Raw genomic sequence first — 14370 nt, 5'->3', positions numbered from 1 at the left:
TAATAGTGTCTACATCAGATGAATGAGGGTCCAAGTTAGGGAAAGGTATCGAATTCATCATGCACTAGTTAAAGTTTTGTTTCCGCTCTAAAGGGTGGAGAGTCCCTTTTGGACTCATCAGGTCGTTCCAATTAGGAATAGGGTGCACTTCGATGGTAAGGACTGTTTTTTTCAGATGGCTAGGTTGAGTATGCGTTTGGGCAAATTTTCAACTGGGGTTACATTTCCGTCTTCATCTTGGGAAGTTACAGTATGGTTTGTAACAATGTTCCGGGCGCCTTGGAACAAATGGGTCACGTCACCATAATCGCTAGGTGAGGTAGGTGCCACGTTCCCCAATGCTATCAGATGAGTCTGCTTCCCCGTCTCTTCTCGAGCGATGGTGGGGGGCCGCTGATTTTCTGTTGCAATGTAGCCGGACGGCTCAGACAGGCTTGGGGAGTGGCCAGCTTGGTCACTCAAACAGTGTGGAGTGCATGGGGAGGAGTCAGGGTAAACAGCCTCCCCACACACCGTTGAGGGGACCAGCGTCCTCGCCAGCGTTCTCGCTGGGTCTGTAGGTTGCAGGGGCATGTTTGAACGCAGGAGGCTTTGAAGCCCGTTTGGCGGCTGCTGGTTTTTCACCCCGCTTCTTCGCGGGTGGTCCACGCACGGCAGCCTCCCTCCGTACGCGAAGAGCGCGACAGGGAGGCGCGTCCCCCTCCTCCTCTGGTCACGCGGACCCGCAGCCAGCTGAAACAGCACAAAGGGGAGTAGAAGGTAGGGACGGGGTGTGCAGAGCGGGTACGGGAGTGGGAAGGGTGAACATGGAAGGAGTGGAAGGGAGGGGTGAGAAGGGAGGGAGAGGAAAGTAGGACGGTATTTCGGGAAATGGAGAGGGTGGAAAGGGAGCTTTTGGCTGCAGCGGGATGTTGCAATGGATGCACTTCTTATGCCGCTCAAGAAATTACCTCAAGTCCTGATTCTGGAGAGTTACAGTCGGGTAGATGAGCCTCCATCTTGGAGCGGATCTGCTGGTGCCAAATTGATCGTGGATTTCGGCAAAAGCGGACGGGTTGGGGCAGAAACTCTGCCCCTGCGGTGCCCCGCGCAGTCCTGTCAAGGTCTGCCAAAGTCTTCAAGCACACTCAGCAGCACACTCAGCAGCGCACTCAGCAGCACACTCCGCAGCACACTCCGCAGCACACTCTGCGGCCGCTCCACGGGTGAAATGGGTTTTTAAGCAGGCACAGGAAGTTCCAACTGTAAAAAGACTCAGTAGAAAGACTCAGGGTCCAAAGTCCAAAGTCTGCAGGCACACTCATCAGCAAACTCCGCCAAAGTTATGCAATTCGCAAGTAAGCCCAAGGTATGCCTAATTTAATCATTGATGTGGGCCAAATTGGGTATGTAAATAATTATTTTTTCATTGAGATTGAGATTGGTGCTGCTAAAGGTTACGAGGAAATGATTGATTACTGCTATAAGCAGAAAAGCTGTGCAGCTCAACTCAATTATTGACTCATTTGCTAGACAAACGGCAGGATATAGCTTGGAAGACATTATGCTGCTCTATAAGTAGAGTTTCTGTCTTGCACTAATATATGGTATTGAGGCGCTGGCAATGATGGATGTATACTGGCTTAATGTTCTGGAGGGAAGATTCTGGTGTAAAATCCTGGGTTGCCTCATCACGAGTTTGGCTGTAGCCCTTGAATGCGGTGGTAACGGTATTACAGCTGCATTTAAGGGCTGGCCCTATCACGAGTTGGGCGCTAAATCGACTGTTTTACCTCCAGCTTTTTTCTGGATGTGAAAATCCCTGTTTTCGGCTGTATTACAGCCGGCTGTATTAGCCCGCATAATTAGGGCCGAAAATACTCCATTGGATCCAATGGACCCAATCAGGAATGGGGATTTACCGTTAAGGCCCAACTCGTGATCTGGTGGTAATACCACCGGACTGGTCGTGGTTAGGGCTATTACAGTCGGCTGTATTACAGCCGGGAATACAGCCCAACTCGTGATGAGGCCCTTGTCTTGAACTTGGGCTGTTTTCTTTGCGTGGACTTGCCCTTAAGAGGCAGGGGACACTGAACTTAAAGGCCATGACCAATTCTAAATGCCCTTTACTGAGTCCGATGGGAACTGCTATGAAACAAGATATAGTCAAAGGGTATCATAGCTTTAAAGAGGTAAGTGATGAGATATTGTATATGATTGGATGACATCCTGAATGGGAAAAAGATTACTACTAGCCTAAATTGGCCTTTGAAAAGAAAGTTGCAAGCTGGGACTGGAATATAAACTACAAACATCTGGCTACTTTAAGAATGCACCAGGACATTGTAATGGTAGCGCATTGTGCCCACCGCCTGTATTTCGGGGATTTGTCCTGTTGCTGCAAATCAATCATCTCCCAGTTTTAGTAATTTGTGGACCCCAGCTTAAGCTTCCTAGAGAAAAAAGGATTCTACAGCATCTCCAAAATTGCACATATTATAGAGAGAGCAAAGCATGTTATGACAGAATGTAGGGCACTGGGTACTATCGACATGTTTTATTTGGGGAAATGTGTGCATAATTATGAACCAATAGGAAGCAGTGAAATATGGATATATTGTTTAAATTCACGAAACATCTAATTGCAGGCAAAGGTTTTTGGAAAGGGATGAAAAAGCGCAGGTTACTGATTGGTCTAAACTCGACTGATATTGTAAAAAGTCATTATTATGAACATATTTGATGTGAAATAGATTTATTTAGTTATTTTAAATCTTTTAAAATTCTTTTAATTATACATTTTATAATTTTATGTATGAAATTATGATGTTATATTCTGTTTGATGTTATGGCATGTGAAAAGTTCTAAACACATTAATATAAAATAAATATCAACCTCAAAATGAAAAAGGGCTGAGTTGGCCTTACCGGGACTCACACCTGATAAAGAAGCCTAAACACAAATGTCTGAGCCAAGAGCCTAACTATCTGAGCTATCTAAACAGCATTATTAAAGTCCTCTTGGGTAGAGATCTTGCCTTTTCCATCTATTTGTGAAATGCAACCACTGAATAGTGCATCAGGAAACTGCTGATATTGCAACGAAATAGAGAATCAGGTATCTTCATGCAACCGGCCTGTTCCAAGCATACCCGTCTCAAATCCGCTGATCATCATGGAATGGAATATCCTTTGCTGCCGTATGCTGCAGTTCTAGCCATGAGGCCCTGTCTCCATGGTGAATGTAGTCGTTGCTTTCACTCTTCCTCCAAGCAAGGGGTATAAAACCATCGAGTCAGCGAAAGCCTATTAGAGTTCAGGACCTCAGTCTAGTGGTTTCAGAGGTTTCTAATGGTCCTGGTCCCATGCACTCAGGCCAGACTGAGAATCAGAGAACTGCATACCAAACTCTCTGTGTGGATCATCACTGGGACAGCGCTCCTGTCAATGCTCTCCTGGTGGGCTCTGGATTTGAATCTCCTTAAATGCCGCCCCTCTGATTTCCATCATTGCTGATACATGTCGATTGTACAGGTTTAGTGCATCACAGGTTGTAGGTGAGGTTGAAGGAAGAACGCCATTAAAACCATCTAGAACTAAAAACGGTAATCTTCCTGCCCCCAAAATCATATTGGCTGATTTTCCACGAGGGGCCTTGACTATTTGAAAAAACAAGGCTGGCATATCTCAGAATCAGGAAGTGGAGTGGGGCCCACTTTACTCACCTTTGTATCTAGGAATCAGCCTGGATCCATTTCAGGTCCCTTGTTCGGCCCATCCTCTGTACGCAAAGAATTTGAAACGATTTTTAGACTTCTTGACTCTTTCTTCAATAGACCTTTTTTCAATCCAGGAAAGCTCCATCAGAGGAAATAGTGGAGCTAGCTTTATACTCAGAGAGGCCACTACGGATATCTTTATATACAGAGAAAACAGAAGAGCTAGCTTTATACTCCAAAGGGCCACTACGGATATCCGTATTTACAGAGGGAACAGCTAAGCTAACGTTATACTCCAAGGGGCCACTACAGATATATTTATATACCGAGGGAACAACAGAGCTAGCTTTATATACAGATGGGTCAGTAAGAGTAATCATGCACAGAGTGAGCAGTACTGATAGAGGCCACTGTGGATATCTTCCTACACAGAAGGACATGTTGAGATAGCGTTATACACAGAGGGACCCGTGGTGATAACGTTGTACATAGAGGGACTAGTACAGATATCATGCACAGAGGGAACAATACAGTTCGCTTTATACTCAAAGGGGCCACTGGGGATATCTGTGTACACTGAGGGACCAATGGAGCTTTAAACAAGATGTGATCTCTAGGTGGCAAAGTAGGATTATGGCAGTACTTTATTGCCTGAAACAGTGCACACGATTTGGTCAATGCTGAGCTCATTTGGGTTTAATGAAATTTCGATTTTGATTAGTTCATTGCAGAAGGATGAGGTTTCAGCACCTCCTGCAGTCGAATTAAGGTGTCCTCCGAATGCTTTAATTCCCAAGATATATATAGTTTTCGAATAGAACATTTATCAACGCTTAAGTCCAGTGAATATCAGGAATTACAGATTTTTTTTTAACACATTTATGCACAGAAGGCCCAGATGTGTCAACAATGGATTCATGACTGGAGTTGAAATCAGATAATAAGCTATCATCATCTCCATTCGTGTTACGTTTGGAAACAGCAGATGAAACAATGTCACAGCATTGTGGCTCAGAAAGCTTTGTAAAATGTTTTTTTTTTTAACGCGGTTTGACCAGAGTAAAGTGTAGTTATTCCCATAAAGCGTGCATGACTAATTTTCTGTGAAAATCCCAGAGCATACTTAAGTCAATCTGAGAGATGCCTCTTCTGCTGATCAAAGCCACAGTAGTGATGTCATTAATGCCTGCAGGAATCACTCTCTCCAAAGATCTTACAGCACACTCCTGTTGTTCTAAGTGATGCCAACATTGCTGCTCAAAGTACCCCACTATTAATGTCCTTAATGCTTGCAGGAATCATTCTCTCCAAGGATCCTACAGCACCCTCCAATAATTCTGAGTGATGCCTCCACTACTGATCAAAGCCACCCTAGTGATGTCCTTAGTGCCTGCAGGACGTATTCTTTGCAAAGATCATTTCTAAGCTTTCTAAGATATCTTTGCTACTCACTGTTGTTATTAACTTCTATGCCCCCATCACTCACACCCGTCACTAATTGTTGTATTGCTACCAGAAACCCAATCCATGCCCATTGATATCACTGCTGCCCACATCCCAAACCCCACACCCACGCCTCAGGCCCAGGCATCGTATCTCTCCAGTGCTGAAATCTCTCCCCTGGCTCCCTGTGACTGCGAGGATCAAGTTCAGCACCCTCTGTAACGTCCACAAGGATCTCTGGGGCTGGGGACCACACTACATCCAATTTTCTTGACCCCTCCGCTCATCCACCTCCAACTCTCTGAGGGTCAGACACTTCTCCAGGCAGAGAGTGGGGGTAGATCTTTGTCCTTGGCTGGGGCCTCCCTCTGGAAGTCTCCCAGCCTCTCTCAAACTTGAGCAGGGCCACTGAAGGTTCCGGAAGCAACTCAAGACCTTCCTTTTCACTTCTGCTTTCTCTCTCCCTCTCCCTTCCAGTTGTCCCTGTGGCTGCGCATTCTGGTTACCTGAACATCCACTGAACTCACGGGACCACACTCTTGCACGACCGGTTGCCCTTGCACTGCCACCTATGGGCCTCTGAACTATGTATGGGACTGTATCTGCAACCCTATAGTCCCCTGATTCTCTGCACTTATGAGCTACCTCCCGGCTGTACTTACTAGTTTCTTGCACTCTCCCCTGCCCCCTTGCCCCTGGCACTTCACCCCCTTCCCCCCGCCTGCACTTGAATGATCTGAATGACACAAGGTCTAGTAAGATTGTTGTTTTGTCTTCCTTCTGTCCTCCCTTCCTTGTCTTGTCGTGCCTAGAAACACGTGTGTGCAGGCGCATTATAAATTTATAAATGATTTATCATATCATATCCATTCCAGTATACAGTGATGCACCAGGAAGAGACTACTAAAATGAATGGATTTAACTGCTTTATCTAACTCGTCTTAATCACTGGAAAATCCTAGTAGCTTTCCATTCCATCATTTTGAAGCTTGTCTTTGTCTTTACATAAGCCAAAGGGCAATAAGCAAAACATCCTTGCCTGCTCTGCCCCTAAAGTGAGCAGTCCATCTGGCGCTCCTAGGCCACTTCTCCTCTGTTTAGATGGTGATTCTCCAACTGCCCTGCCTGAATAACACTCGGAAATACACTTAATGACCAACCTGGTTATTTGTAGTGGGGATCCTACCACTACCCGCAGCCATGGCAATGGTGCCCCCAGCTGCCCACTTCAACCATTTGATGAGACGTTGCTCGTGGTCACCCTGGTTTGCATTGATGTCCATCATCTTTCTCCTCAATGTTTTCAAGTGGCCTCATGAGAGCTAAAAAAGAAACCTGCATAACATAACTATGTCCTAACTACACACTCTCTTAGTTGCGGTAGTGCTCCCCCGACCAACAAGATGTGACTTCCGATTGCTGAGAAAAGCCAGGCCAGGCCGCATGATGCCTCCTCCACCCGTCCCAGTCCTTTATTGGTACATCTCTGCTACTACCCCACCTATTGGTATCAGTGATCTTACTACCCACATAGGTCACAGCTGTCCTTTAGTCTCATCTTTTCAAGTTACTTCCTCCCATGTCCCTACCTAACCCCCCTTCAAGCTTTTCCTGCTGACTCTGGTGCTATTTGTTGTAATGTGAGTTATGGGTCATGATGTCATGGACAGCAGGGTGAGTGGAATGTACCTATGAAAGCAGGGGTGTTACTAGGTCTGGAAAAGACCCGGGGCTACGCTGATGTCAGAACTGTCGGGACTGGGGGCTAGCTAGCCTTTTGGTTCTAGCTCCTGAGATTCTATCCGGGGCTACAACCAAAGACTAGTGGCTATACCCCCCTTCGCCCCCCCCTAGCAACGCCTCTGTATGTCAGAGTGGAGTGTTGGTGCGGGAGTGGCTATGAAAGTTCTAAATGTGTCAGTTGAGATTGGGAAGCTGGCTGGATGGGATGTGCCAGTGTCTCTGTACCAAGTAACATACTTAGAATAAACTTACCTATGAAACTTACCTGCTGGCTCTGGCATGGTGCTTGAGCCTGAGAACCCCATTACTTCACTGGTGATGAGGATGCTGTAGCTGCTGTGGAGGGTCCGGAAAGAATTCAGGACACTTCCCCCCAAGAGTAACATTCCATCCAAGGGGTGCCAGCCTCTCCTAAACTCAGGAAGAATTGGTACGGTACTGTAGTAAGCTGGGTAGTGTGGTGCTGGAGAAAATAATCTCCCTCATATACCAGCAGGCCCGGTGGTGCTGGAGAAGAGACTTTCCTCAAATTGGTGAGGACGACTGTAGAGAGGAGCAGCCCATGTGAGGAGGGAGCTGCAGCCGGGCGGTGCTGGTGAGGGAGAGCAGGAGCGTTTAATTTTGTGTCCCTCGGCCATCACCCGGAGGCGCTCTGATAAGGGACAACTGTGTGGGGTGTCCAGGAGTGTTGGACTCCCGTCCGGATTACAGGATGAGCCGAGATCTTTGCTGGCCCACAGCTGGCAGAGCAGTGATGACGTTGGTGTTCGGAAGTAGCATGGAGATCGTTCCTGACACATCGCGTGACATCACTGCATCATGAGGAACAGCCAGGACAGCACAAGGTTTCCATGGCCATCAGGAACGCGATGGAGGAAAGTAGAACTCCGTTGCCACGCAAAGGATAAAGCTGTCGGCTCATGGGTACTTGTGCGTCTCAGAGAATGCGTTGTCAATTTTTGACGGTGTGCATTGCTGCTAGAGTGTCTGGCAACAACAAAAGACAGGATGGGCAAGGTCTCGTCCCGAGTTTTGGTGGAACACAACCGTTAGGAAGCAAAAAGATGGTGTGGTGGAAATGGGTTGTGATGTGGGGGCAAGTTTCAGTGGAAATGGTACTGCCCTCACCTTTGGGACAGCCCTCACCTTGTACTGCCACAGTGGGGGTGTAGTGGCCCAGTTATGTCCACTAAGGTGGAAATGCAAATTAGTCAGTGATTTGTCATCTGCCAAGAATTCTGTGATTTTTGTTGTTTATGTGTAGTGTCCTCTGAGTTAGAGGGTAGTATTTGGTGGTGGCCATGGGCACATGTTGTTCCGAGCCTGTTACATGTGTGTGTGTTGATGTTGTGGCTCCTGGGTGCCCCATTAGGCTGTTTTTCTTCCAACGATATGGTGCATTAACGTTTTCTTTTTCCTTTTTAGGGGAGGTTCATGGACTTGGGGTTTGCTTGATGCATTTTGGGGGTTTGCTTGTTTCATTGTGGCTAACCTGTTTTTCCACCTAGGGGGATCCAAGGACATGTGGGTGGCGGGTGGTCCATTCGGGGTGGGGTACATTTGGACATGTGGGTGTGGGGTTCAAATGAACTTTCTCTGTAAACCCGCAAACAAGTCCACCACAACTTAATGTAAATTGAAGTGTGAGTTTCTGTTTAGCAGTACCAAAATCTTTATGTGTTACATCTGTTTTAGTCTAGTCCTTAGACTAGGTCTGGTGGCTGTTGGTTACAGTCGGGGTAGTTCAGAGTGTATGCTTTTAATTAGTATGTATCCTTAATTTTTTGGATACAGTGTTGAACTTGACGGAATGCCGGGGGGGTTCCGTACTTCGGTGTGGCTATTTGCGCAGTCAGGTTGGCGGAGGTTTGGGTTGTGGCAGTGGTGCATTTGTTAGAACTTTTGGTTACAGTTGGGGCGTCTACAGATTGCCGGGTGGGTTCTGTAGTGTGGTGGCTGTTGGGTACAGTCAAGTAATTGTGGTAGGATGGTTTAACCACATATTGGTCTAGCCTGTCACAGAATACCGGACGGGTCCTGTGGTGTGTGGCGACTGTTGGTATAGGCGGGGCACGTGAGGTGCGCAGTGTTAAAACTGTTGATTACAGTAGTGGCAGCTGCTGAGTACCGGGTGCCTTGTAGCTGGTGTCTATGGGTCACGGTCATGGTGTATTAGGAGAGTAGTTATCTTCTGTAGATAACAGTAAGCATGGCTATGGAATGCCAGATGGGTTCCATGGTTGGTGTGACTGTTGATACAGTCAAGTAGAGGTTTGGTGGGATTGGTTACAATCAAGATGTTGTGTTGGTCTTGATTGCAGTCAAGGTGTTAGTGGTGTGTAGTGGTTTTTTTTGGAGCACGTTTATTGGCGTGTAGTGTGGGTAGTCTGGTGTTAGCAGAGTGCTGCAGTGTAGGGGCATAGCTGCTGGTAGAGAGTTCTTGCGTATTACCAGTCATTTTCTTCCAAGGACTGTTTGGGAAGTAGGGTGACCAGTTGCTGTGCTGTTGGTGTTAGGGAGTTTGGTTTTTGTTGGGGAAGTTTTCACTTTTCTGTTGATGAGGTTTAAGGTTGGGCTGATGAGTAGCTTGTGCTATGTGTTGCTCACGGTTGAGCATGTTGTGCTCTGGCATGGCAGGCCTGAGGCTCAAGCGGGCATCCCAGGGTGGAAGGTGCTAGTGCACTGGTGGGCATGTTAGTTAAGTTGCTCATTATGGGTGGTGGTATGCTTGGGTGTAGCAGGCCTGAGGTCTTGAGGGGCAGCTCGGGACAGGTGGATGTGTATGTTTTTTTATTTTTAGTCATCGAAGGTTGTTTGTCGGTCCTGGATTGTTATTTATTTATTTATTTTAATATTTATATTGCGCCGGTAGCTCGCGAGCCTCGGGGCGCAGAAACAGGAACACGAAGACAGAACAGACAAGTGGTAGCACAGATAGGACGGGACGAACACAAAAATTACTCTGACTGGGGGTTGAAAAGGTGGCAGTTCATTTGAAAATGTGGGTTTTTACCATTTTGCGAAAGCGGTTATAGTTGGGTTCCAGTCTTAGGTGATCCGGAAGGTTGTTCCAGAGACTAGCTGCAAGAGTCGGGAAGGCTCTGCCTAGGCCGCTTTTGAGTTTGTGTGGGGCCATTGCAATTTTGCCGAGTTGGGATGATCTCAGTGTTCTATTGGGAACGTATGATTTGATCCTCGTTTTTAGGTACGTTGGTGCCTTTCCGTGAATGCATCTATGAACAATGGTTAAGGACTTAAAGTGCACCCTATCTTCAATTTTCAGCCAGTGAAGCTCCTTTCTGGAGTTGCTGATATGCTCTGTTCTAGATTTAAGCTTGACAATTCTTACGGCGTTGTTCTGTACAACTTGGTAACTTTGTAGGCACTGCTTGGAGGCACCCAGGACTAGGGCGTTGACATAGTCGAGGCGCGACAAGATGGTGGCTCTTGCCATTGTCGCGCAGTTGTCCTCTGATATAAAGGGTCTGATGGCTTTTATTAATCGGAGGTGGTAGGCACAGTTTTTCTTAATGTATTGTGCTTGGGCATCCGCCCCCAAGGATGCTTCCAGTAGCATACCGAGGGTTTTAACCTTGCCTAAAACTTGCATGGATGTATCTTTGATCTGAAAGGATGTGTAGGATGGGGATAGCTTAGCTCGAGGGGAGGATGAGCCAAAGATCATGAGCTCCATATTTTTCCCATTAAGGCACATCAAATTGGAGTCCATCCATTGCTCCACGTAGTTATATATCATGGTGAGTTGCATGCTGTCTTTCTGATAATTGCCACTTAGTTCAAATACAAGCTGCGTATCATCAGCGTAGTTAGTGAAATAGGTGTTGATATGGTCGAGAAGAAGGCATAGGTACCTCAAGTAGAGGTTAAACAGCAGTGGTGACATGCTAGCCCTTTGGGGGACTCCACAAAGGATTTATTTTTCCAATGAGAACTTGTCCCCCCAGTACACCCTGGATATTCTGTTTTTAAAAAAGGACATTATCCAGCTGATGGCTTCATCAGAGCAGTTGGTGGACTTTTTTAAAGCATTCTGGAGTAAGTTGTGGTCGAGGAGGTTGAATGCGGCACTGAGGTCAAGTAGGATGAGAAGACCCGTCTTACCCTTGTCAATAATACTGAGCATTTTGGTCTGAAGATCTAACATGGCTGTCTCGGTACTGTGGGCAGGGCGGAAACCGGACTGTTGTGGCTGGAGGGAGTTTGATTCCTCCACATGTGTCTGGAGTTGCATAGTGGCAATCTTATCCATGATTTTGAGGATGAAGTTGCAGTTTGTTATGGGTCTAAGGTTGTTCGGGTCCCGTTGGTCAAGATTGGCTTTTTTTACCAGGGGGGTTACTGTAACCTTTTTGATGGCATTGGGAACTTTCTGATCTCTAAAAGAGGCATTAATGATCTTTGTCAAGGTGGGGGCAAATGTGTCTGTGTTGTCCAATATTATCTTGGGCGGGATGATGTTCTCTGCGCATGTCGTGGGTTTCATTGATGCCAGTACCTTGATCATTTCACTGCTGTTGATCTCTGTGAACTTAAAAGTTTCAATACCTGGTGTTATGGTCTCGACTGGCAAGGTGACTGTCGTTTGTTTGTTGGTCAATGAGTTTAAGATAGTGTCCCTGGCTTTAGCAATTTTGTTGAAGAAGGCGATCTGAGTAATATCGCATTCTTCTTGTGAGGGTAGGAAAGGAGGGGTGATGGCTTTAGGTTTTTCTAAAGATTTAAGAATATTGAACAGTTTGCTGGTGGAGTTAGCGGCTGTAGAAATCTGTTCATTATAAAAGTTTTTCTTGGCCTCTGTTATCATGTGTTTATATTTTATTTCGCTTTCCTTCCAGAGGGCTTTATTGGCTGATGAGGGATCTTTTAGCCAAGCATTTTCTCTGTTTCGTGTGTCCCTTTTTTGTTCTGCTAGTTCTTTGGAGAACCATTGTTGTTTTTTTTGGATGGATCTAGATGACTTGGTTTGGAGGGGAGCTACCTGGTCCGTAAGTTTTTCGAGATGACTGAGTAAATTTGCTAGCATAGTTTCACAGGTGTCATTCTCAGCTTGGTTTTTATCCACCTCAGCCAGGCATTGTATGAGATGGTTCCTGTTGATGTTTTTGTAGTTATGATATGTCGAGAGGGTGGGGCGGTTGGGGGTTTTAGGTTTGGGAAGGGGCAGAGTGATGTGAAAGGATATGCTGTGATGGTCTGACCATATGCACGCTTCCGTCTTAAACTCTCGAGTTTCGAGATTGTTAGAGATGACCCAGTCAAGAAGATGGCCGTTGTCCATTGTGGGCTCTTGGTTATTGATTTCAAAATCAATGTTGTTTAGGGATCTTTGTAGTTTACCAGCTTCTTTGTCTTTAGAATCGCCATACCAGCGATTGAAATCTCCCGTGACTAATGTGGCTGTGTTGGGTCCTTTGAGCATGTTAAGTTGGTGAGTTATTTCGTCATTGAAGTTTGGAGTGGACGTGGGAGCCCTGTAGAGTATGATCAAGTTTAGGCTACTGTTAGCCGTGGGGGTATGTTTGAGGTGCAGTATTTCACAGCCTGTGCATGCTATGCTGTTGGGGAACATGTGGATGGAGTCTCTTGCAATGACTGCAATACCACCCCCCCTGTCCTTCTTCTCTATTTGAGTAGAAGATGGAGTAGCCTTCCGGTACTGCGATGTCGCAGGTGGGGCCGATAGGGTCCTTAAGCCAAGTTTCAGTTATGCAGAAGATGTCTATTTGTTCATCGACAATCCTGTCATGAACACATTGTGCATGTTTATTAAGAGAGCGTGTGTTTAGCAGGCACATTTTTAGCTCTGGCTTAGTTGAGGGGTGAGGCTTGTGGCTGTTCCGGGGGGGAGCGATCAGTTTTTCCTTCTTAGCAGGCCTTTTGATGGCAAGTTGTTCCCTAGTGTCCTGACTGGTACGGTCAAAGACGGAGTCCACCGCTTTTTTAACCAATTTAATGCGCGCATACTTACACAGGTCTGATGTGAGCTTGTCAATGGGGAGCATCCCCATGATTGCCTGTGAAGATGTAACTACGATTTATGAGAAGAAACGGGCAGCGGTTTCCGCCCTGGATGCCGCAGACGGCGAGGACCGGAGCAGACCGGCTTGCCCCTGAAAGCGCCGGCGCTGAAAGCGCCTGACGTATCTGGAAGTAGGCGGCAAGGGTGCCTGGGAACTGTAGTTCCTAATAGTAATGCAGCAAAGTAAACAAAATATGAGTGCTTGGTAGAGAGTTCTGCATAGTGATATTCCCTGTAGGTTGTGCGGTTTGGATTCCGTTCCTTGTGTGTCCATCTTCATGGGGTTAGATGGGTGTTGGTGTGCATCTTATTTACCATGAGGGTGGTTTGAGTATTGGCCCGTGTATCCATCAGGATCGGTGGTGCAGTGGTTTCTTATTTTATCTGCGTGCTGGCCACACGTTGGATTTTGTGAGGAGCTTGTTTTGTTGTTGGGTTGCCTTTGTTTGGGTAGTACGGAGGGAAAGGTGTTCTAATGTGAGTTATGGGTCGTGATGTCATGGACAGCAGGGTCTGTGGAATGTACCTATGTTACAGTGGAGTGTTGGTGTGTGAGTGGCTATGAGAGTTCTAAATGCGTCAGTTGAGATTGGGAAACTGGCTGGATGGGAAGTTCCAATGTCTCTGTACCAAGCAACATACTTGGAATAAACGTACCTGTGAAACTTACCTGCTGGCTCCGGCGTGGTGCTTGAGCCTGAGAACCCCATTACTTCACAATTCTTAATTGTTTTTATATGCGACCTTGTTGTATTTCGAGCTGATTATATTTTTTCTTCCCCATGTGCTCCTGCAGGAGAGTCTGGTTTGGGAAAATCCACACTGGTGAACAGCCTCTTCCTCACTGACCTGTACCAAGACCGGCAATTCCTGAATGCAGAAGGTACGTGTCATATAAGCACCCTTCGCAGGAGCAAGTATTTCAGTACGTTTACTGTTAGCATTGGTATGGCCTTGTAGCACAGTGGGTAGGCCAGGGTTCTGTTGCCCCATGCCAGTTGGGGGATGTTCTACCAGCCCTGTTTTATTATTTGTGTTCTGGGACTTGGTCTTGCAGTCAAAGATTTATAGTGAATAAAATGAAATTCCATGGCCTAAGTCTGTCCTACAAGCACTAGGAACTCGCAAAGTGCAGACTGGTTGTATGTATTCGCTGGTTTTAGTATTGCATGGATTTATCTGAAGCAACAGTGCACTGTACAACAAGGGGATACAGTAATACAGCACAATTCTAGGGTGCAATTAGAAAACTAGACTATTAAAGGTACACGTGGATTAAGGGTAGACTTGGAAGGACATGGAAAGATGGGATACAGACCTAGGGCCTCATTACACGGAAGGCGGTGATCCAGGGTGCTATTAGCACCCTGGACCATGGCGGTAAATTACCGGCACCGCCTTGGCGGAAAGGGGATTTACCGCCCCATTCCAAGGTTGGTGGGG

At 46.6% G+C, this 14370-nt stretch overlaps 1 protein-coding gene across 5 annotated transcripts in view; it reads left to right on the top strand.

Moving 5' to 3' along the window:
• The window catches only part of LOC138488071 (septin-4-like), a 470714-nt gene that overhangs the window by 310590 nt on the left and 145754 nt on the right, over positions 1-14370 (top strand). For all 5 annotated transcript variants that reach the window (XM_069614798.1, XM_069614799.1, XM_069614797.1 and 2 more), the window contains one exon: positions 13724-13810. In XM_069614798.1, the coding sequence (XP_069470899.1) occupies positions 13724-13810 (87 nt within the window). The remainder of the gene's footprint in view (positions 1-13723; positions 13811-14370) is intronic.

This window comes from Ambystoma mexicanum, chromosome 9, assembly GCF_040938575.1.
Source record: "Ambystoma mexicanum isolate Mex_15411 chromosome 9, UKY_AmexF1_1, whole genome shotgun sequence".
In the NCBI taxonomy this organism is placed as follows: domain Eukaryota; kingdom Metazoa; phylum Chordata; class Amphibia; order Caudata; family Ambystomatidae; genus Ambystoma; species Ambystoma mexicanum.
Note: the sequence above shows the minus strand (reverse complement) of the source record. Positions and strands in the feature narration are given on the sequence as shown.